Genomic DNA, 21,013 nt, shown 5'->3' with positions numbered 1-21,013 from the left:
GGGTGGTGTCTGAGTTTTCCCTGTGACCACATGGGTTTCCATCAGCTGCTCTAGTTTCATCCCACATCCTGCAGACATGGCCAGTAGTCTAGTTGACCCTTCTGTAGGTGCACTGTGGAGCATTCTAACTGGTTGCATCAGTGTCTGGTATGGAGGGGGTCACTGCACAGGATCGATAAAAGCCGCAGTAAATTGTAAACTCAGCCAACTCCTTCATGGGAACCAGCCTCCCCAGCATCAAAGACACATTGAAAAAGCAATGCTTCAAGAAGGTGGCATTCATCACAAAGGGCCCCCGTCACTCGAAGGGCCGAATGGTCTACTTCTGCACCTATTGTCTATCATCTATTGTCACTCAGGACTTGCCCTCTTCTCGTTGCTACCATCAAGGAGGAGATACAGAAGCTTGAAGACAGACACTCAACATTTCATGAACAACGTCTTCCCCTTCACCATCAGATTTCTGAATGGACAATGAATCCATGAATACTACCTCACTATATTTTGCTCTCTTTTTGATCTACTTATTTAATTTAATTTTTTATATAGACAGTAATGTGCAAAAGTCTTAGGCACACTGGATTTGTTTATATGGTTTCAGATGATATGATTTCAACCGAGCCCTGATCTCAACATCACGAAGGCTGTCTGGGATTATCCGGAGAGAGAGAGACAAGAGAGACAGACAAGGTCTACAGAAGAACTGTGGCAAGTTCTCCAAGATACTTGGGACAACCTACCCTCACATTTTCTTATAAATCTGCACGACAGTGTAACTAAGAGAATTGATACAGTTTAAAAGCAAAGGGTGGTCACACCAAATATTGAATTGATTTTTTACTGTTTACTGCTCTTTATAGTAATTTTTTTGATATATGTATACTTTTCAATTCATTATTTTTGAAAGCATTTTCACTTTACTGAATATTTTTAAACGTGCCTGACTTTTGCACAGTACTGTATACTTTTTATTGTAATTTATAGGTTTTTTTATGATCAAGTATTGCAATGTACTGCTGCCACAAAACAACAAATTTCAATATATACACCAGTGATATTAAACCTGATTCTGAGAAGCAGGGTGGAGTTGAGTGCATGTGAAAGAAAATAGCGAATAAATGGTGGAATGAGATTAATTGATTGATTATTCTGTTAAAATTCATAACACATTACACATTCAACCATTGTTCATTCAATTAATTTTCTTTATACCATAAAGTTAAATATAATCTAATACCTCAGTTGGGTGCTGGGGTGGAGATACATCTCTACCAAAGGTCACCCTCGGGCAAGGTGTAGCACCTGCTTAGCTCCCTCCCCCTCCCCCCCCCCCACACCCGATCAGGGTCACATGAAGCCATGGGAGCAGGTGGTGGATGGTCGTATGAGCAGCTGGGGCATATCACAGATCCTGGTTATGTGACCACTGACACCAGGCAGGCAATCTCTGAAGAGTATTGATAATGGCTGGGGCGGGGGGTCACCCATCTTGTAAAGATACTGCCCTGGAGAAGGCAATGGCAAATCATTTCTGTAGAGAAATTTGCCAAAAAGCAATCACGGTCATGGAAAGTCCATGATTGTCCACATCATACGACCTGGCGCATAATAATGATGATGAAAACTTCAGCTGGACCTTGGGGAGGCATATGATTGGCTAGAATATAAAAACAAAGGAGCTTCACTCTTAGCTTACTGGGCCACGTAACTGGAAACTTGTCAAGATTTTACAATAAAGACACGTTGAGAGGTATCAAGGAAACTTAATCAGTGTGAGAGTGGTCTAAGAGGTCTAAATACAATTTACATTCAGAAGATGCAAAAAGGACCTCAAAATGTGAAAAACGTTCCTTTGTACCCAATCAGATCTTCAGCATTCCAGATGGCCAAATGGAAATCCTATGTTTAGATAATATTTGTGAAGTGGAGTAATGGCTTTACATTAAACTGTGGATTTCTAGATAACATTCCAATATTTTCAGTGAAGTGCTTAACCTGGAATTGGCAACTATGGTCACATTTGAGTGCTGGGTACAGTCCAAAACGAAGACATCCACGAGTTCCCTCACCAAGATCCAATACGCAGATGGCAACAGTGTTGCAGCTCTTTCAGAAAACCACCTACAACAGATTCTGACTGCCTTCAACCATGCATACACAAAACTTGGACTTACCATCAATTCCAAGAAGACTCAGATCATCTATCAACTGTCACCAATTGAGACAAATCGGATAGAACCATCAATTCAACTTGGCGAAACAACCCTGGAAAACGTGGACCACTTTCCGTATCTTGGAAGTCACCTCTCCTCCAATGTCGACCTTAATGACGAGATCCAACATCGTCTTAAATGCGCTGGAACAGCTTTTGGACATCTCCGAAGAAGAGTCTTTCATGATCATGACATCCGAACAGACACCAAAATGTTAGTGTACAAAGCACTGGTAATCCCAACACTCCTGTATGCATCAGAAACCTGGACAACATACCGACGATATCTGAAGGCATTTGAAAAGTTCCATGAACACTGTTTTTGAAACATCTTAAATATCAGCTGGGAAGATAGAAGAACCAACGTCAGTGTGCTAAATGAAGCAAAAACAACAAGCATTGAAGCCTACGTCATCAAGAACCAACTAAGATGGAGCGGTCATGTTGTTCGGATGAAAGATGAACGCCTGCCGAAACAAATCTTCTGCTCCTAGCTTAAAGAAGGCAAACGTAAAAGAGGCGGACAACAGAAGAGATTCAAAGATGTCTTAAAAGCCAACATGAAGAAATGTAAACAACAGGAATTCTGCAGATGCTGGAAATTCAAGCAACACACATAAAAGTTGCTGGTGAATGCAGCAGGCCAGGCAGCATCTCTAGGAAGAGGTACAGTCGACGTTTCAGGCTGAGACCCTTTGTCAGGACTAACTGAAGGAAGAGTGAGTAAGGGATTTGAAAGTGGGAGGGGGAGGGGGAGATCCAAAAAGATAGGAGAAGACAGGAGGGGGAGGGATGGAGCCAAGAGCTGGACAGGTGATTGGCAAAAGGGATACGAGAGGATCATGGGACAGGAGGTCCGGGAAGAAAGACAAGGGGGGGGGACCCAGAGGATGGGCAACGGGTACATTCAGAGCGACAGAGGGAGAAAAAGGAGAGTGAGAGAAAGAATGTGTGTATAAAAATAAGTAACAGATGGGGTACGAGGGGGAGGTGGGGCATTAGCGGAAGTTAGAGAAGTCGATGTTCATGCCATCAGGTTGGAGGCTACCCAGACGGAATATAAGGTGTTGTTCCTCCAACCTGAGTGTGGCTTCATCTTTACAGTAGAGGAGGCCGTGGATAGACATGTCAGAATGGGAATGGGATATGGAATTAAAATGTGTGGCCACTGGGAGATCCTGCTTTCTCTGGCGGACAGAGCGTAGGCGTTCAGCAAAGCGGTCTCCCAGTCTGCGTCGGGTCTCACCAATATATAAAAGGCCACATCGGGAGCACCGGACGCAGTATATCACCCGAGCCGACTCACAGGTGAAGTGTCCCCTCACCTGGAAGGACTGTTTGGGGCCCTGAATGGTGGTAAGGGAGGAAGTGTAAGGGCATGTGTAGCACTTGTTCTGCTTACACGGATAAGTGCCAGGAGGGAGATCAGTGGGGAGGGATGGGGGGGACGAATGGACAAGGGAGTCGCGTAGGGAGCGATCCCTGCGGAATGCGGGGGGGGGGGAGGGAAGGATGTGCTTAGTGGTGGGATCCCGTTGGAGGTGGCGGAAGTTACGGAGAATAATATGTTGGACCTGGAGGCTGGAGGGGTGGTAGGTGAGGACCAGGGGAACCCTATTCCTAGTGGGGTGGTGGGAGGATGGAGTGAGAGCAGATGTATCTGAAATGGGGGAGATGCGTTTAAGAGCAGAGTTGATAGTGGAGGAAGGGAAGCCCCTTTCTTTAAAAAAGGAAGACATCTCCCTGGTCCTAGAATGAAAAGCCTCATCCTGAGAGCAGATGCGGCGGAGAGGGAGGAATTGCGAGAAGGGGATGGCGTTTTTGCAAGAGACAGGGTGAGAGAGGAATACTCCAGATAGCTGTAAGAGTCAGTAGGCTTATAGTAGACATCAGTGGATAAGCTGTCTCCAGAGACAGAGACAGAAAGGTCTAGAAAGGGGAGGGAGGTGTCGGAAATGGACCAGGTAAACTTGAGGGCAGGGTGAAAGTTGGAGGCAAAGTTAATAAAGTCAACGAGCTCTGCATGCGTGTAGGAAGCAGCGCATGACCTAATCAGTTCCCCTCTACGCTTCTTTTTGGATTCCAGATCTAATTAGTTCCCCTCTACCTCCACCCTGCTCCGTCTAGCGGAATTAGTCCTTACTCTTAATAATTTCTCCTTTGGCCTCTCCCACTTCCTCCAAACTAAAGGTGTAGCTATGGGCACCCGTATGGGTCCTAGCTATGCCTGCCTTTTTGTTGGCTTTGTGGAAAAATCTATGTTCCGTGCCTATTCTGGTATCTGTCCCCCACTTTTCCTTCGCTACATCGACGACTGCATTGGCGCTGCTTCCTGCACGCATGCAGAGCTCGTTGACTTTATTAACTTTGCCTCCAACTTTCACCCTGCCCTCAAGTTTACCTGGTCCATTTCTGACACCTCCCTCCCCTTTCTAGATCTTTCTGTCTCTGTCTCTGGAGACAGCTTATCCACTGATGTCTACTATAAGCCTACTGACTCTCACAGCTATCTGGACTATTCCTCTTCTCACCCTGTCTCTTGCAAAAACGCCATCCCCTTCTCGCAATTCCTCCCTCTCTGCTGCATCTGCTCTCAGGATGAGGCTTTTCACTCTAGGATGAGCGAGATGTCTTCCTTTTTTAAAGAAAGGGGCTCCCCTTCCTCCACTATCAACTCTGCTCTTAAACGCATCTCCCCCATTTCACGTAAATCTGCTCTCACTCCATCCTCCCGCCACCCCACTAGGAATAGGGTTCCCCTGGTCCTCACCTGCCACCCCACCAGCCTCCGGGTCCAACATATTATTCTCCATAACTTCCGCCACCTCCAACGGGATCCCACCACTAAGCACATCTTTCCCTCCCCTCCCCGCATTCCGCAGGGATTGCTCCCTACGCGACTCCCTTGTCCATTCGTCCCCCCATCCCTCCCCACTGATCTCCCTCCTGGCACTTATCCGTGTAAGCAGAACAAGTGCTACACATGCCCTTACACTTCCTCCCTTATCACCATTCAGGGCCCCAGGCAGTCCTTCCAGGTGAGGCGACACTTCACCTGTGAGTCGGCTCGGGTGATATACTGCGTCCGGTGCTCCTGATGTGGCCTTTTATATATTGGCGAGACCCGACGCAGACTGGGAGACCGCTTTGCTGAACACCTACGCTCTGTCCGCCAGAGAAAGCAGGATCTCCCAGTGGCCACACATTTTAATTCCACATCCCATTCCCATTCTGACATGTCTATCCATGGCCTTCTCTACTGTAAAGATGGAGCCACACTCAGGTTGGAGGAACAACACCTTATATTCCGTCTGGGTAGCCTCCAACCTGATGGCATGAACATCCATTTCTCTAACTTCCGCTAATGCCCCACCTCTCCCTCGTACCCCATCTGTTACTTATTTTTATACACACATTCTTTCTCTCACTCTCCTTTTTCTCCCTCTGTCCCTCTGAATATACCCCTTGACCATCCTCTGGGTCCCCCCCCCCCGTCTTTCTTCCCAGACCTCCTGTCCCATGATCCTCTCGTATCCCTTTTGCCTATCACCTGTCCAGCTCTTGGCTCCATCCCTCCCCCTCCTGTCTTCTCCTATCATTTTGGATTTCCCCCTCCCCCTCAAACTTTCAAATCTCTTACTCACTCTTCCTTCAGTTAGTCCTGACGAAGGGTCTCGGCCTGAAACGTCGACTGTACCTCTTCCTAGAGATGCTGCCTGGCCTGCTGTGTTCACCAGCAACTTTTATGAAGAAATGTAACATCGACATCAACAATTGGGAATCCAATGCCAAGGACACGAAACTCTGGCAAGCCATCATCTGAGAAGGAACAGCAACTTTCGAAGCCAACTGATGTGCAGAATTAGAAGAAAACTGAAGAAAATGGAAGGAGAGGCAGCAACAACCAAAGCCTGATCTGCCATCTGGAACTACCTGTCCTAAATGCGGAAGAACTTTCAAAGCCAAGATTGGACTCATAAGCCACTTGAGAGCCTACAAGTAGATCAACAGAACGAAGACCATCATCCCGACCTCGAGGGATAGCCACGACCGACAGTCCCGGTGGCCCAGGTTGTATTTTGGTGCAGAATTGTTATTTTCTTATATCTTCCTAGTAATCTAACTTTCCTATGTTTGTATTTTTATATAATCATCTTATATACCTATAATTGTTCAGCATTGTCCAGTTGCTTCTGCATTTCTCTAGTTTTCTGTAGCAGGTGTCCTGCCACTTCAATCTGGCTAATTTGTAGAGTTAGTGTTATCACTGCAATTTTTGTTATCTCTAGACCGAGTACGAGATGACCATGGCTGCTTTTTTCGTTGTTCTCTCCCTTACTGTCTGTTCATTCTTTGCTCCTGTAACACTGTAAGCAACAAGTTTTATGCCTCATTCCTGACTTCCTAAGAACCTTCAGAACTCAAAAGCATCAGAATCCAATATCCAGCTACAGGAAGGATGTTAATAAACTGGAGAGGGTGTATGTACATGTGTACATGCCATAGCACCCTGTTCCCCCGGTGCTACATGTAGAAAAGATTTACAAGGATGTTTCGAGGACTGGAGGACTTGAGTTATAAGCAGAGAGAGGCTAGATAGGCTGGGAAACACAAACAATTCCTTTCCGCGCGCCCCCCTCCCCCCGCCGCCACCCACCAACAATGTTCCTCCAGCAGATTGTTTGTTGCTGGATAGGCTAGGACATTTTTCCCTGCAGTGTAGGAGGCTGACTGGTGGGTGACCTTATAGAGTCCTGAGCAGCATGGCTAAGGTGGACTGCCAAAGTCTCTTCCCAGGGTAGGGGCATCCAAAACTAGAGGGTCGGTTTAAAGTGAGAGGGAAAATATATAAACAGGAGAAATCCAAGCAACACACACAAAGTGCTGGAGAAACTCAGCAGGCCAGGCAGCATCAAAGTATAGTTGACGTTTCGGGCCTAGACCCCTTGGCATGTTGGCCAGAAAGAATGACAGCTTACAAGTCAGTGAATTCAAATGAATCAAGGACAGTGGAAGCAGACAGACCAATTGTCTTTGTTCTTGCCAAGTGCTTAGGGATAGAGGCTGCCATTTTGTGAAGACACTCTATTCTCCATTTTGCGAGTTTGACATGTTGGGCTTGATCAATGTTTTGAAGAAGACACAATGATACTTCAGGTAATCTGCTGGACTGGAGATCATTTCCAAATCCGAAGTCATTTGTGAGATGTTCTTTGGCTGATATAACATGCAGGTTTGTGAATGTTGGGGTTGGTGCCTGCCTGGAGTGATTCGAGCTCGTTGCTGATTGAGAACAAAAAGCCATAAATTATCGACTGTCACTTGATGGGAAGAGGGCAATAAGTGAGTACTGGCCTGGAGCAGAGCCAATAACAAGGTGTTAAAGGTCAGACACATGACCTGTGGCCAATGACACTGGAATGCAATATTTGAATTGATAAGGAATCGATATAAAAGTGGATGCTTCGTGTGTGCTGGCAGTGGTAACTTCAAAGAATAACCATTGCAGATACAAGTGTGTGAGCAACCCTGCGTGGAACACGTGGTGAGTGAATCGGGACTACGAGGAACACCTGGCCAGTGTAGGCTCCTTTGCCCAGATAATACCTTTACTATTCTTTGACTATTCAAGAGAGTCAAGGATACTTAGTGGGTGGGCACACAAGGTATTTAGTGTATGAGTTTACGTACTTGTTGGTTTAAACAATAAAGGTACTTGTCAATAAATACAGATCTCTCTGTGCCTCACTAATCATTGTTTTAAGAGGTTTTTTTTACAACAGGTAGGACTGAGAAAAAAGGATGAGGAGTAGATTTAGAAGGTGGGGAAAGGGAGAGAGAAACACAAGGTGATAGGTGAAACTGGGATGGGGAAGGATGAAGTAAAGAGCAGGGAAGTTGATTGGTGAAAGAGACACAGGGCTGGAGAAGGGGGAGTCCGATAGGAGAAGACAGGAGGCCATGGAAGGGGGGAGGTGCACCAGAGGGAGGTGATGGGCAAGCTAGGAGATAAGGTGAGAGAGAGAAAAGGAAATGGGGAACGGTGAAGGAGGCGGGGGCATTACTGGAAGTTCAAGAAATTAATGTTCATTCAAGTTGGAAGCTACTCAGACGGAATACAAGGTGTTGTTCCTTATATATGAAAGTGATTGGAGGGGTGAACTTTTTCACACAGAGGGTGGGGAGTATCAGGAATGAGGTGCCAGAGGGGGTGGTTGAGGCGGGTATAATTATGACAATTAAAAGACATTTAGATCATTGCATGGATAGGAAAATGTGGGCCAAACACGGCCAAATGGGACAATCCTGGTCAGCATGGGTGAGCTGCATTGAAAGGCCAGTTTCCTTGCTGCAGCCTATGACCCTATGCCTCTATGACAAATCATTAATCAACCAGGAAATAACACATATGGATATGATAGAACGTGATGTGTGGGGTACTAGTTTCAGAGGACAATCAAAGTATGCTCCACATCCATACCTAATGCTGCCAGAATGGCAGCAGACCAGAATATTTCACCAATTATAGCTGGAATGAATATAAGGCTTGCAATGCAGTTGCCATAACGTTGCTGAAAGGGATCCAACATGGTTACATACTTCTGCCTTCGCATTTTCTTGGCAAAAAATAATGCACCTGAGGAAGAGAAAGGAGATATCATTGATATGCTGCAGGGGGGACCCAAAACATCAAACTCCCCTTGTATCTTCCCTTTGAGGTTTGCACCTTTGTTAACAGCTAACAGCTGATGAAAACATAATCTGATTATAGGAACACAAAGAAACAAGCAGACTACTCAGCTCCTTGGGACCTCTCTGCCACTTAGTAAAATTGTGGTTAGTCCTTTAACCCTGCCCTTACAGATATCATTAATGTCCAAAAAAACCTCACTTGGTCATGGGGAGATATGGCACAGCGGTGGTCACCACTGGGTCGGCAATCCAGAGACCCAGTTATACCCTGGGGACATGAGTTCGAATCCCACCAGGGCAGATAGTGAATTTGAATTCAATAAACAAAAATACCTGATCACCATGAAGCCATGTCGATTGTCGTGAAAACCTGGTTCACTAATGTCCTTCAGGGGAGGAATCCTGTCGTCTGGCACATATGTGACTCCAGACCCACAGCAACGTGGTTGACTCTTAAAAATAGGGATGGGTAATAAATCATAGTCATACTTTATTGATCCCGGGGGAAATTGGTTTTCGTTACAGTTGCACCATAAATAATAAATAGCAATAGAAGCATAAATAGTTAAATAGTAATATGTAAATTATGCCAGTAAATTATGAAATAAGTCCAGGACCAGCCTATCGGCTCAGGGTGTCCGACCCTCCAAGGGAGGAGTTGTAAAGTTTGATGGCCACAGGCAGGAATGACTTCCTATGACGCTCTGTGCTGCATCTCGGTGGAATGAGTCTCTGGCTGAATGTATTCCTGTGCCCAACCAGTACATTATGTAGTGGATGGGAGACATTGACCAAGATGGCATGTAACTTAGACAGCATCCTCTTTTCAAACACCACCATCAGAGACTCCAGTTCCATCCCCACAACATCACTGGCCTTACGAATGAGTTTGTTGATTCTGTTGGTGTCTGCCACCCTCAGCCTGCTGCCCCAGCACACAACAGCAAACATGATCGCACTGGCCACCACAGACTCGTAGAACATCCTCAGCATCGTCCAGCAGATGTTAAAGGACCTCAGTCTCCTCAGGAAATAGAGACGGCTCTGACCCTTCTTGTAGACAGCCTCTGTGTTCTTTGACCAGTCCAGTTTATTGTCAATTTGTATCCCCAGGGATTTGTTATCCTCCACCATGTCGACACTGACCCCTTGGATGGAAACAGGGGTCACCGGTACCTTAGCTCTCCTCAAGTCTACCACCTGCTCCTTAGTCTTTTTCACATTAAGCTGCAGATAATTCTGCTCACACCATGTGGCAAAGTTTCCTACAGTGGCCCTGTACTCAGCCTCATCTCCCTTGCTGGCTTAGCTGGCAACGGCCACATCCCGTAATTGAATAAATAAAAAAAAAACTATCTCAACATCGGCTGGTTGCAGGAGGACCCTTGTACCAGCTTTGGTGTAAGTGCTCCTTCTCTCATGCTCGTCCAGTCCCCGTAACACAGGCAACACAATATAGTGTGTGCTGCTGAACGATGTGCCTTGTTTTAGTACACTGACAAAGCTTGTCTGCTGAGCCCATTTGCACCTGTTCTTTATATCAGCTTTATTAGATTCTTTGTGATCGTATCCTGAGAAGATTATGGCTGACAGGAAAGATTCCCCTGGCGACCAGTGTGACTCGTGTAGCTAATGCTGCTGCCTACCATGTACTGCACTTCTTCTACTCTACTGGAAGAAATTAAAGCTTTTGAAAGAAACTTTTGATCTTTCATGTGAGCATAAAAGTCTCACTGGGTTGGATGCTATCTGTACTGTATCAACAACCTCCTGCATGCAGCATCCTCTGGCCTTGCCTTTCAGAGAGATTCGACATGTCCCCGTTGACCCTTACCGATTTTTATTGATGCCCCATAGAAAGCATCTGAACTAGATGCATCGTGGCTTGACATGGCAACATGACCACAGGAAACTGCACAGAGTTTGTGGACCCACCCCATTTCTCACGCAGACCCTCACCTGCATGGTAAGAACACTGAACAGTGGCTGTCTAACATACTAATTCCTTGTGTTTGGGGTGAAATCGGAGTGTCCACACTGACGGCAGTCAAGTTCAGGATCAAACCTGCTTCTCTGGCCCTGTGAGGCAGTGGTATTGCAGATTCTGCAGATGCTGGAAATCTTGAGCAACACACACGCACACACAAAATGCTGAAGGAACTCAGCATCCATTTTAATTTATTTAGAGAAACAGCACAGTAACAGGCCCTTCCGGCCCAGAAGCCTGTATGGCCCAATTATAGCCATGTGACCAATTAACCTATTAGCTTTGGAATGTGGGAGGGTATCAGAGAACCTTGAGGAAGCCCATGCATTCTCGACGGGAGCTTATGGACACTGGTGGGAATTGAATGCAGGTCACTGATACTGTAACATTACGCTAATCACTACGCCTATAATAAATGGTCAATATTTCGGGCCAAGACCCTCCATTTGTGTATTTCCCTCCGCAGATGCTGACTGACCTGCTGAGTTCCTGTAGTATTGTGTGTGTGTGTGAGAGAGTGAGTGAGTGAGTGAGTGAGTGAGTGAGTGTGTGTGTGTGTGTGTGAGAGAGAGAGTGAGTGTGTGTGTGTGTGTGTGTGTGTGTGTGAGAGAGAGTGTGTGAGTGTGTGTGAGTGAGTGTGTGTGTGTGTGTGTGAGTGAGTGTGAGTGTGTGTGTGAGAGAGAGAGAGAGAGAGTGTGTGTGTGTGTGTGTGTGTGTGTGTGTGTGTGTGTGTGTGTGTGTGTGTGTGTGTGTGTCTTACTTGAAGCAGAGACACAACTAGCTGCCCAGCAAGCTGTCTGTTCAGCATCCCCATGTTCTCAGGCACCAGTGTAGCTGCTGGACTAGCTTACAATGTGATTCACAGCTGCTTCCTGCTCTAAAATCTTGGTTACTGTTGAAGGCTGTGAGATCTCTTAGATACTTAGAACTAGATCAAGGTAAAAGTCCCCCCTGGCCAATGCACCTGCACTGCGCAATTACGCCCATGTGCCTGATTAACCTACTAACCTGTATATCACTACCCGTATCTGTAGAATGTAGGAGGAAACCAGAGCACCCAGAGGAAACCCACGTGGTCACGGGGAGAATGTACAGGCAGTGGCAGGAATTGAACCCAGGATCCTGGTGCAGTATAGCATTACGCTAACCGCTACACTTGTAAAATTAGATTACATCTCTGCTCACCGGTGAACAAACAGAGTAGAGTAGTCCAAGGGGCTACAGTCCACACTAAGCCAGCGTCTGGCCGGTACACCATCTCAGCTATGCCATTGACGTAGGCACCACCAACCCACGTGGCTAAAAATGGAAGCACAGGTCAAGTCATTTGTACGGCAATTAGGGAACATCTTATCGAGAGAGTAAAGGTTTCCAGTTGCTGTGATGAAGTACACATCTTATCACAAATGTAAAACTTTTTAGACTAGGCTTAAGAGGGAATTCAGAAGCAAAAAGAGGACATGAGGTAGATTTAACAAGCAGGGTTAAAGATAATCCCAAGATGTTCTTCAGTTATATTCAGACTAAAGGGGTGATGAGGGAGAGACTAAATCCTCTTAAAGACCATCAGGGCTCCCTATGCGTGGAGCTGCAGGAGATGGCTGAGATTTTTAATGGCTATTTCTCAGTGTTTACTAAGGAACATATCATGGATTGCCAAAGAAATGAGAGTAATAGGTAGTGAGGTCTTGGATTATTTGCATATTATGAGGTAGGGGAGTACATTAAGTTGGGCAAATCCCCAGGGCCTGACCAAGTGCACCTCTGGATCTTTTGGGAGGCCAGGAAGAAATCTCAGAGGCCCTCGTAGAGATATTTGCTTTACTGTTAGCTACTGGTGAAGTTCCAGAAGACTGGAGGGTGACGAATCTAGTTTCTTTATATAAGAAAATTAACATGGACAAGACAGGCAGCTACAGACCAGTGAGCCTGACTTCATTTGTAGGGGAGTTACTGGAGGAACATCTGAGGGACAAGATCTATTGTCACTTGGAAAGTCAAGACCAGATTAGGAAGAGTCAGCATGGTTTTGTGTGTGGGAGATGATAGAGTCATAGAAAAGTACAGCACAGATACAGGCCCTATGGCCGATCTAGGCCACAGCAAGCCATTTAAATTGCCTAGTCCTATCGACCTGTACCCAAACCATAGCCCTACATATTCCTTCCATCTATGTACTTAATCAAACTTCTCTTAAACACTGAAATTGAAATTGCATCGACCACTTGTTCTGGCAGCTCATTCCACACTCGCACGACCCTCTGAGTGAAGAAGTTTCCTTTCCTGCTCCCTTTCAACATTTCACCTTTCACCCTTAACCCATGACCTCTAGTTGTAGTCTCACCCGACAACAGTGGAAAGAGCCTGCTCGCAGTCACTCTATCTATACCCCTTAAAATTATGTATACCTCTATCAAATCTCCTCTCAATCTTCTACATTCTAGAAAATAAAGTTCTAACCTATTCAATACTTCCTTATAACTCAGATCCTCCAGTCTCAGCAATATCACTGTAAGTTTTGGACTTTAGTAGTTCTTTGACAAGGTCCTGCATGGCAGACTGATCTGAAAGGTTATGTTACATGGAATTCAGGGGGAGCTAGTGAGGTAGATTCAGAATTGGCTCAGTGATAGGAAGCAGAGGGTGATGGTTGAGGATCAGTTCTCCAGCTGGGTGGGTGACCCAGGGGCCAGTGTTGGGAACTCTGTTATTCCTTATTTATGTAAGTGGTTTGGATATGAACATGGTACGGTTAACAAGATTACTGATGATGGTAAATTAGCATGTCTTGTTGATTGTGAAGCAGGTTATGATGAAATGCAAAGAGATCGCGATCAGTTAGAGAGATGGGGCTGAGGAATGGAAAATGGATTTCAACTTAGGGAAGTGGGAGGTGATGCACTTTGAGAGTCAAACCAGGCTAGAACTTGTACAGTAAATGACAGGGCACTGATGAATGCTGTGGAACGGAGAGACCTGGGAATACAAATGCACAGTTCACAGAAAGTGGCCTTGCAAGGAGACAGGGTGGTGAAGAAGGTGGCTAGCATACTGGCCTTCATCATTCAGGGCACCGTCTTCAGGAGCAGAGGCAAAATGTTGCAGTTACCTATGTCGCTGCTGAGGCCGCTCATGAGGTACTGTGTACAATTACGGTCACCCTGTTACACAAGAAACACTGTCAAGCTGGAGAGATTTATGAAGATGCTGCCTGGGCTAGAGGGCCTTAGTTATAGGAAGAGGTTGGCCACACTGGACCTTTATTCCCTGGAGTGCAGGAGAAGCAGGGACGATGTCACAGAAGGTTATGAAATCATGATGGGTATAGATGCAAGGTGGATGCTCGTAGTCTTTTCCCCAGGGTTGGAGAGTCCAAAACCAAAGGGAACTAATGCAAGATAAGAGGGGATTTAATAAAGACCTGAGAGGTAACTTCATTATACAGAGAGCAGTAAGACCATGAGATCGAAAGACGTAGGAGCAGAATTGGACCATTCGGCTCATTGAGGTTTCTCCACCATTTGATCATGGCTGATTTATTATACCTCTTAACCCTATTCTCCTGCCTTCTCCCCATAACATTTGACACCCTTTCTAATCAAGAACCTATCAACCTCCACTTTAAATATACCCAATGACTTGGCCTGCACAGGCATCTGTTACAATGAATTTCAGAGATTCACTGCTGTCTGGCTAAAGAAATTCTCCTTAACTCTGTTCTAAAGAGATGTCTTTTCATTGCTGGGACCATTCTCCCGAACCTCCTCTGGACCCTCTCTGAATCCAGATCATCTTTTCTTAGATGCCCAAAACTGCTCACAATATGCCAAATGCAATCTGACCAATGCCTTATAAAGCCTCAGCATTGCATCCTTGCTTTTATATCTAGTTCTCTCACAATGAATGTTAACATTGCATTTGCCTTCCCCAAGACCAACTTAACCTGCAAGTTAACCTTTAGGGAATTGTGCACTAGTACTCCCGAGTCTCCTGGCACCTCTGATTTCTGAATTTGCACCTCATTCAGCAAATAGCATACATTTTTATATTTTCTACCAAAGTGCAACTTAGATCTGCCACATGCTACAGCTGCAGAGCTATTTGTGGATGATTAGGTCTCCTCATGCACAAATCAGAACTGATACACCAGCATTATTGAGTCAATAATTACTACAAACTGCAGATAGTGTAATATCAAGATCACATTACCTGTGGTTGTTAGAATGCCTAGAATATTTCCAATTCTTCTTCCTGCAATTATTAGCATTTCAGAGCGATCACCTGCATATGTTCTTTCAACTTTTTGGCCTTTTCTTGCAGCCCAGATACCAACCGCAAGAAAGAGAAGATAAAAAATGCCCATTGACAGAGCTCCGGCAACATTTACTGCCATAGTGCTTTCTCCTGCAGTATGAAGTACAGCCAAAAATTAAACACAACACAATTCAATTAATAATACAAAAGAAAAAAGCTGCTGGACAGCTGAAATAAAAACTGAAAATAGCAGAAAGAGTAGATGATGCTGCCCGTGTGGACAGAGAAAAAGGGTTAACATTTCAGGTTGACGATATTTCAGCAGGATGATAACAAAACAGGTTTTCGGCAACTCTTGAAATTGATCTCATTCTAGACTGTCTAGCAGATGTACAGCGCATATTTTCTGCGAAGGATGTCTTAGCAGATTCACTATCACTAGAATATCATTGAGAATGTTTTCATGTTTTATCTCTACTCAGAATTATTGTTTTCTCGCACTTAGCCTTATGTGCTCAGCAAGTGAGCTGAACATTTAGTTTTAACTGTAGAGGAAGACCTTTAGTCACACCAAGAATGATGTACTGTAACTGGAATATGATTAGATGTGTTGTCTATCTGGACTTATATCAGTCAAAGTTATGCCAGCTAATCAGATCATAGGAATATTGAGTCTAATGGTTATCTTCTTAACCATGGAATGATTTTATATCCATTCTGGGATGTATTAATGTTACTGGGCAACATTTATTACACTCCCCTAATACCCTCTGGGAGTTGCTGCAATTTTTATCGTGAAAGGACTCCTACTGTGCTGTTTGGTAAGGAATTCCAGGATTTAGTTCCCAAGTCGGGACCATGTGAGACTTGGCGGAAAACCTGAAGGTGGCTGTGATACTTCCTTGTCCATCTAGGTGCTAGAGGTTTATAGCTTTGGGCGATGCTGTCACAGAAGTGAAGGGACTAGGAAAATGAATAACAGAGAAGGAAATAGGTCAAATTGGAGATTATTATGATTATGATTAGATGCAGGAGAAATCAATTGTGGGAAATAGTGGATTAAGAGAAGGGCAGAGAGACAACAAGGATAGAAGAAAAATGTAAAGTTAAGAAATTGTCTGTGGAGTGGTACTTCACAAGTTCATTGTTAGCTCTTCAGAGCTTCAGGTATGTTTGCAAGTCAAGACCAGAAACAGAGTAATCTTTTAATACATCCCGAGTGGCCACAGTGAGGTTAAATTGCATTAACAGCACAAATCCAGCCAATGTAGGATAGACAGAGGGTGGGGGTGAACCTCTAAGTTCTTTAGTTAAGGCTGACAGTGGAATATTGCAGAGTACTCTAGGAGTCTATGGTGCTTCAAAATTCACAACTCCTCTCTCCTCTCATCTTGACACGTTTTAGACATGGGAAGTGAGCTGAACTTGCCAGCAGTTTCATGGTCAGTGAGGTTAGTGAGAGTGCTGTCAATTTGACCTTTCTCCTCACGCCAGGTCCTAGAGTGGCTAATATGGAAATATGAGGAGTTGGGTCAGACGATGGCTGGACTTTCACAACTGGGCCTTGGGAAATGTTGTAGATCAGAGGGACATTCATGCAAAAGTACATAATTCCCTGAAAGTAGTATCACGGTGTTTGGTGGCTGTTCATCAGTCAAGGCGTCAAGGACAAGAGTTGAGTCATTATGTTGCAGTTGTCTGGAGTAGTGCGTGCACTTCTAGTTGTCCTGTGCAGGGAAAATGTCACTAAGCTGGAAATATGCAAAGAAGATTTACAAGAATGTTGTCAGGATTCAAGGGCAGCTGCTATAGGAAAAGATCAGAAGACTAGGACATGATTATTTGCAATAAAAGAGACTAAGAAGAGTAGAAAATCATGAGCAGTATAGATGGGGTGAATGCGCAGTCTTTTTCCCAGGGAAAAGGGAATCAAAAACGAGAGGGCATAGGTTTAAGGTGAGAAGGGAAAGATTTAAATGTGGATCTAATTGGTACCTTTTCCACCCAGGTGGTGGTGGGTATTTGAATTAAGCTACCAGAAGAAGTGGTAGAGGTGGGTACAATTGAAATATTCACAACACATTAGGATAGGTTTATAAATAGGAAAAGTGTTGAGGGATACGGACCAAATGCGGGTGAGTGGGATTACCTCAGATGAACATCTTAGTTGGGATGAGGCAATTGGAATTAAGGGCCAGTTTCTGTGCTGTGCCGTGACACTCAAGTAACATTTGAATAGCAGACTTCATAATAATATTCTATTCCTAATCTACCTGTATTGTCATACGTGGAACAATAGCTTCCTTCTTACCTCCTGGCAGGATGCCTATCAATCTTCCTTTATTAACCAACCAGCACACTATTTCTATTACTTTATGTCTACATAAAGTTTCTACATTGAAACCGTGTTGAACGGTATAGTGACAGTGTCTTTCAGGATGCCTGAAGACCTGATTAAGGTTAACTATTGCATGTCAAAAACCATCCTCTACCCTGGAAAAATGTCAACCTTAATGCATGAGGAGCATTTAATGGCTCTAGGCCTATAGTCACTGGAGTTTAGAAGGATGAGAGGGACCTCATTGAAACTTACCAGATGTTGAAAGGCCAATATAGAGTGGATGTGGAGATGCTTTGGTTTGTGGGGGAGTCTAGGACCAGAAGGCACAGCCTCAGAATAGAAGGACACCATTTTAGAACAGAGATGAGGAAGAATTTCTTTAGCCAGATGGTGGTGAGTCTGTGGAACTTGCCATAGGCAGCCGTAGAGGCCAAATCATCAGGTGAATTTAATGCTGCCATTAATAGATTGTTGATTAGTAAGGGCATCAATATTACAGGGAGATGGCAGGAGAATGGGGTTGAGAGGGATAATGAAGCAGCCAATATCAAATGGTGGAGCAGGCTTGATGAGCCAAATGGTGTAATTCTACTCCTATGTTTAAGGCCTTAGGGTTATGTCTGGATCACTATCAGGAAGTTGATTAAAATAATTCTGCATTATATCAGTGACATAAAACTTCTGCAATTACAGTGCAATATTGTGTATTTAATGTAGGTAGCCCCCCGGCCACCCTCAGGTTCGCTTGGCTCGCTGTCGTCTAGGGAAACAGCCTCGGCCCCACCAAACTGGATAATTCGTTTGTGTGGATGCTGTGTGAGGTACCCCACCTCGCCCAAATAACAGACAATACACCAGATGCAATTAAATGATTTACAGTTTATAGATATTACTGAAACTATATAATTAAAAGAGAATAAAATATAAAAGGAAAATAAAAGGCGCCACACTTATCAAAGTTCAATCTCTTCGTGCACAAAACTGTTGGAGCTCAAGGACCTTCTTCTTCACCCTGCGACCCCTCGGACCACCTCGACCGGCCGCCTGGGACCAACAACGGTGGTCGACCAGACGCTCCACACGAGTCCGTCTCCGTCTCCTCACCAAACGTCCCGCTCGGGGTCCAACCTCGTTAGCGGGCTCACAGCACCTGGTCCATCCTCTGTCTCGCTCTCCCGTCTTCTGCCCCAAAACCCCGCGCATACAGTATCTTCAAATACACCAAAACCATAACAACTATCCCAATTGGTTAATAGCACTCTCTTATCACACTCTAAAGCAAAAACAAACTGTTAGCGCAAACTTTCTCAGTGTTTAACACAACAAAGCCGCATTCCCCAGATTAACATAACAAAGACATCATTTTAATTAGCCTCCGCAGTAATATAAAAGTCGAAACCCACTTACATGTACTTCTGAAAACATGAGAATATTTCACTATTGTATCACACCACAACTGGAAACTGTTCTAATATTTGGAATGAGCTTCTGGAAGCAACCTGCTAATGACATATTCCTATTGTTCAGCCACAGGCTGCACATCTGCCCGGTTAACCATAGACAAAGATCATATTATAGACTTCTAGCTGGGATTCAAATGCATACTACAGAGCTTAACCATGTTTGGGATAGGCAGGCACAATCTGCGTTATTTCCATTACCCATATAGTTCAAGCACATCATCTATAGTGTTTGCTCATGTTTATGATCAAGCAGGTTCCCCAGACTTCCTTTAATCCACCGGGATTTTCACGTTACAAATGGAGAAACAAGCTGAATACTTGTACTGCAGAAGAACACATGCAATGTGTTACCAGGAATCCGATTCATATCCTTTCTCTGTGATGCATGGTTAAGTTTAAACATGTCATTAGATATATCCAGTACTCCAACAAAGAAACAGCTTACCTTCAGACAATGCTGCACGGATTCAAACAGGTACAACACGAGCTGACAGAGATCAGAAATGAATGTAGAACATCACTCTTGATTCCCTCTTCACTTATCTCCTCGGGGGCAGATACACAAAACTGCTAGTTGCTCACCACTTCTGAAAATTTCCACTAGAACTAGCAAGAATTATAAGAATTTCTTAGTCACCACAAGACTATCAAGGAGTTAGACTTTTGGACTGTCAGAGATTAGGTGCTTGGTGCACACCACAGTACACTGTTATAATCCTGTTAAGTTCTACTAAACCCACACAGTTGGGATCAAGACCAGTATTAGATATATCCTACACACCTACAGCAGATTGATCAGAATTGACTGCAACAGCTGAAGATTGAAAGAATCTTCACAAGCCATAAGGGAACAGATGATTCAAAACCAATATGATTGGGTAAAATTTCAGGACAGCCTTCATTGTTTGAATTCCGCCAATTGGTGTAGAAAAATATTCCTCCCCAAACATGGCACAGTACTGAGCATCAGTGAAACTCGGAAGCACGTGAAAAATCAAATTACTTCAGTCAGATTGAATTGTTCCTGGTGGATCATTGACTGAGCCTGAAGATATTCCTTTGCAACCTTATTGCTGCAAATAATATATGCACAGACCGTTAGAAGGGAAAGAATACAAACACTTTTGGTGACAAATGATTGATTTTGATTTGAGGGAAGAAAATGCTTATTTGGTTTCTTTTGCTAAGCAGATAAAATCCAAAATTCAGATGATTTATTTGACATTTATTTTCCTCCCTAAAAATAGCAAAGTAAGCAAAATTTTTGAACTTGCCTTGCAGTAATTAAAATCAGCTAATGTACTTCTATTCATAATGGAGTAAGGAGTTTTCAAATGATAGTTAAGAAAGCCTGAATTAAAAACAACTAACAACGGAATCTTTCAGAGATATAGGAATTTATCAAGAATTTAATTGTTTTCAGAAGTTATTCCTGCTAAATGGCTTCTTTGTAGATATACAGTAGTCTTCCCAATCTAATTTTTCTATTTCCTCTCAATTTATCCAGATGAAATTCCTTCACAGATCCACAATTAGTTGTCATAGTTATTCACAGACTTTTTTTGTCTGTTATGGTTTATGGCAGTCATAGGATTTCAGTTTGTACAGCAGAATATTTGATTAGCTGTTTATATATTTCCAGCAGACGGTTGGTGTTCATATATAGCTGCCAGCTTCATTAGGCATCAGTTTAAAAGTCTACCAAGAGTTTTAACAAGCTGTTGAATTGACTGCCACAATATCTAAACTTGGATACTGGATCATGTCAAACAGTAATTGTATAAATCATTTCCTCATAAAGGTCTGAACACTTTGTGATGCCTTCATTCTTCCTCAGGGTAAAGAATGACTTTCTTCCTCTTCAGTTCTGTGAGTTCTGAGCTGACTGATGTTTATGTCGGTAGGCAAAACATTGTGGGACAAAGGCCCTGTACTGCGTTGTACTATGTTGTATGATGTGGCCAATGTGAGAACAAAATATCAACCTTCCCACCCCAAAGACATGAAAGGAAAGTCCGACAGGGTGGGTGGGTAGGTGATTCATGAGGTGGTGCACTCTTTCT

At 44.1% G+C, this 21,013-nt stretch overlaps 1 protein-coding gene across 3 annotated transcripts in view; it reads right to left on the bottom strand.

Annotated features, from left to right (window-relative positions):
- LOC134349684 (high-affinity choline transporter 1-like) overlaps nt 1-19,413 on the bottom strand; it is a 40,167-nt gene extending 20,754 nt beyond the window's left edge. The window contains exons 1-4 of one of the 3 annotated variants that reach the window (XM_063054371.1): nt 19,396-19,413; nt 15,102-15,296; nt 12,078-12,191; nt 8,694-8,849 (exon numbers count right to left, since the gene is read on the bottom strand). In XM_063054371.1, the coding sequence (XP_062910441.1) occupies nt 8,694-8,849; nt 12,078-12,191; nt 15,102-15,285 (454 nt within the window). In that variant the 5' untranslated portion in view covers nt 15,286-15,296; nt 19,396-19,413. Of the gene's footprint in view, nt 1-8,693; nt 8,850-12,077; nt 12,192-15,101; nt 15,297-18,437; nt 19,116-19,395 lie in introns of those variants that run through there. The other 2 variants (XM_063054370.1, XM_063054369.1) reach the window with 2 other exon arrangements.
- Nucleotides 19,414-21,013: the final 1,600 nt, after the last annotated feature.

Source organism: Mobula hypostoma, chromosome 7 (genome assembly GCF_963921235.1).
Source record: "Mobula hypostoma chromosome 7, sMobHyp1.1, whole genome shotgun sequence".
In the NCBI taxonomy this organism is placed as follows: Eukaryota; Metazoa; Chordata; class Chondrichthyes; order Myliobatiformes; family Myliobatidae; genus Mobula; species Mobula hypostoma.
The sequence above is the reverse complement of the archived record's forward strand: the minus strand, read 5'-3'. Positions and strand labels throughout refer to the sequence as shown.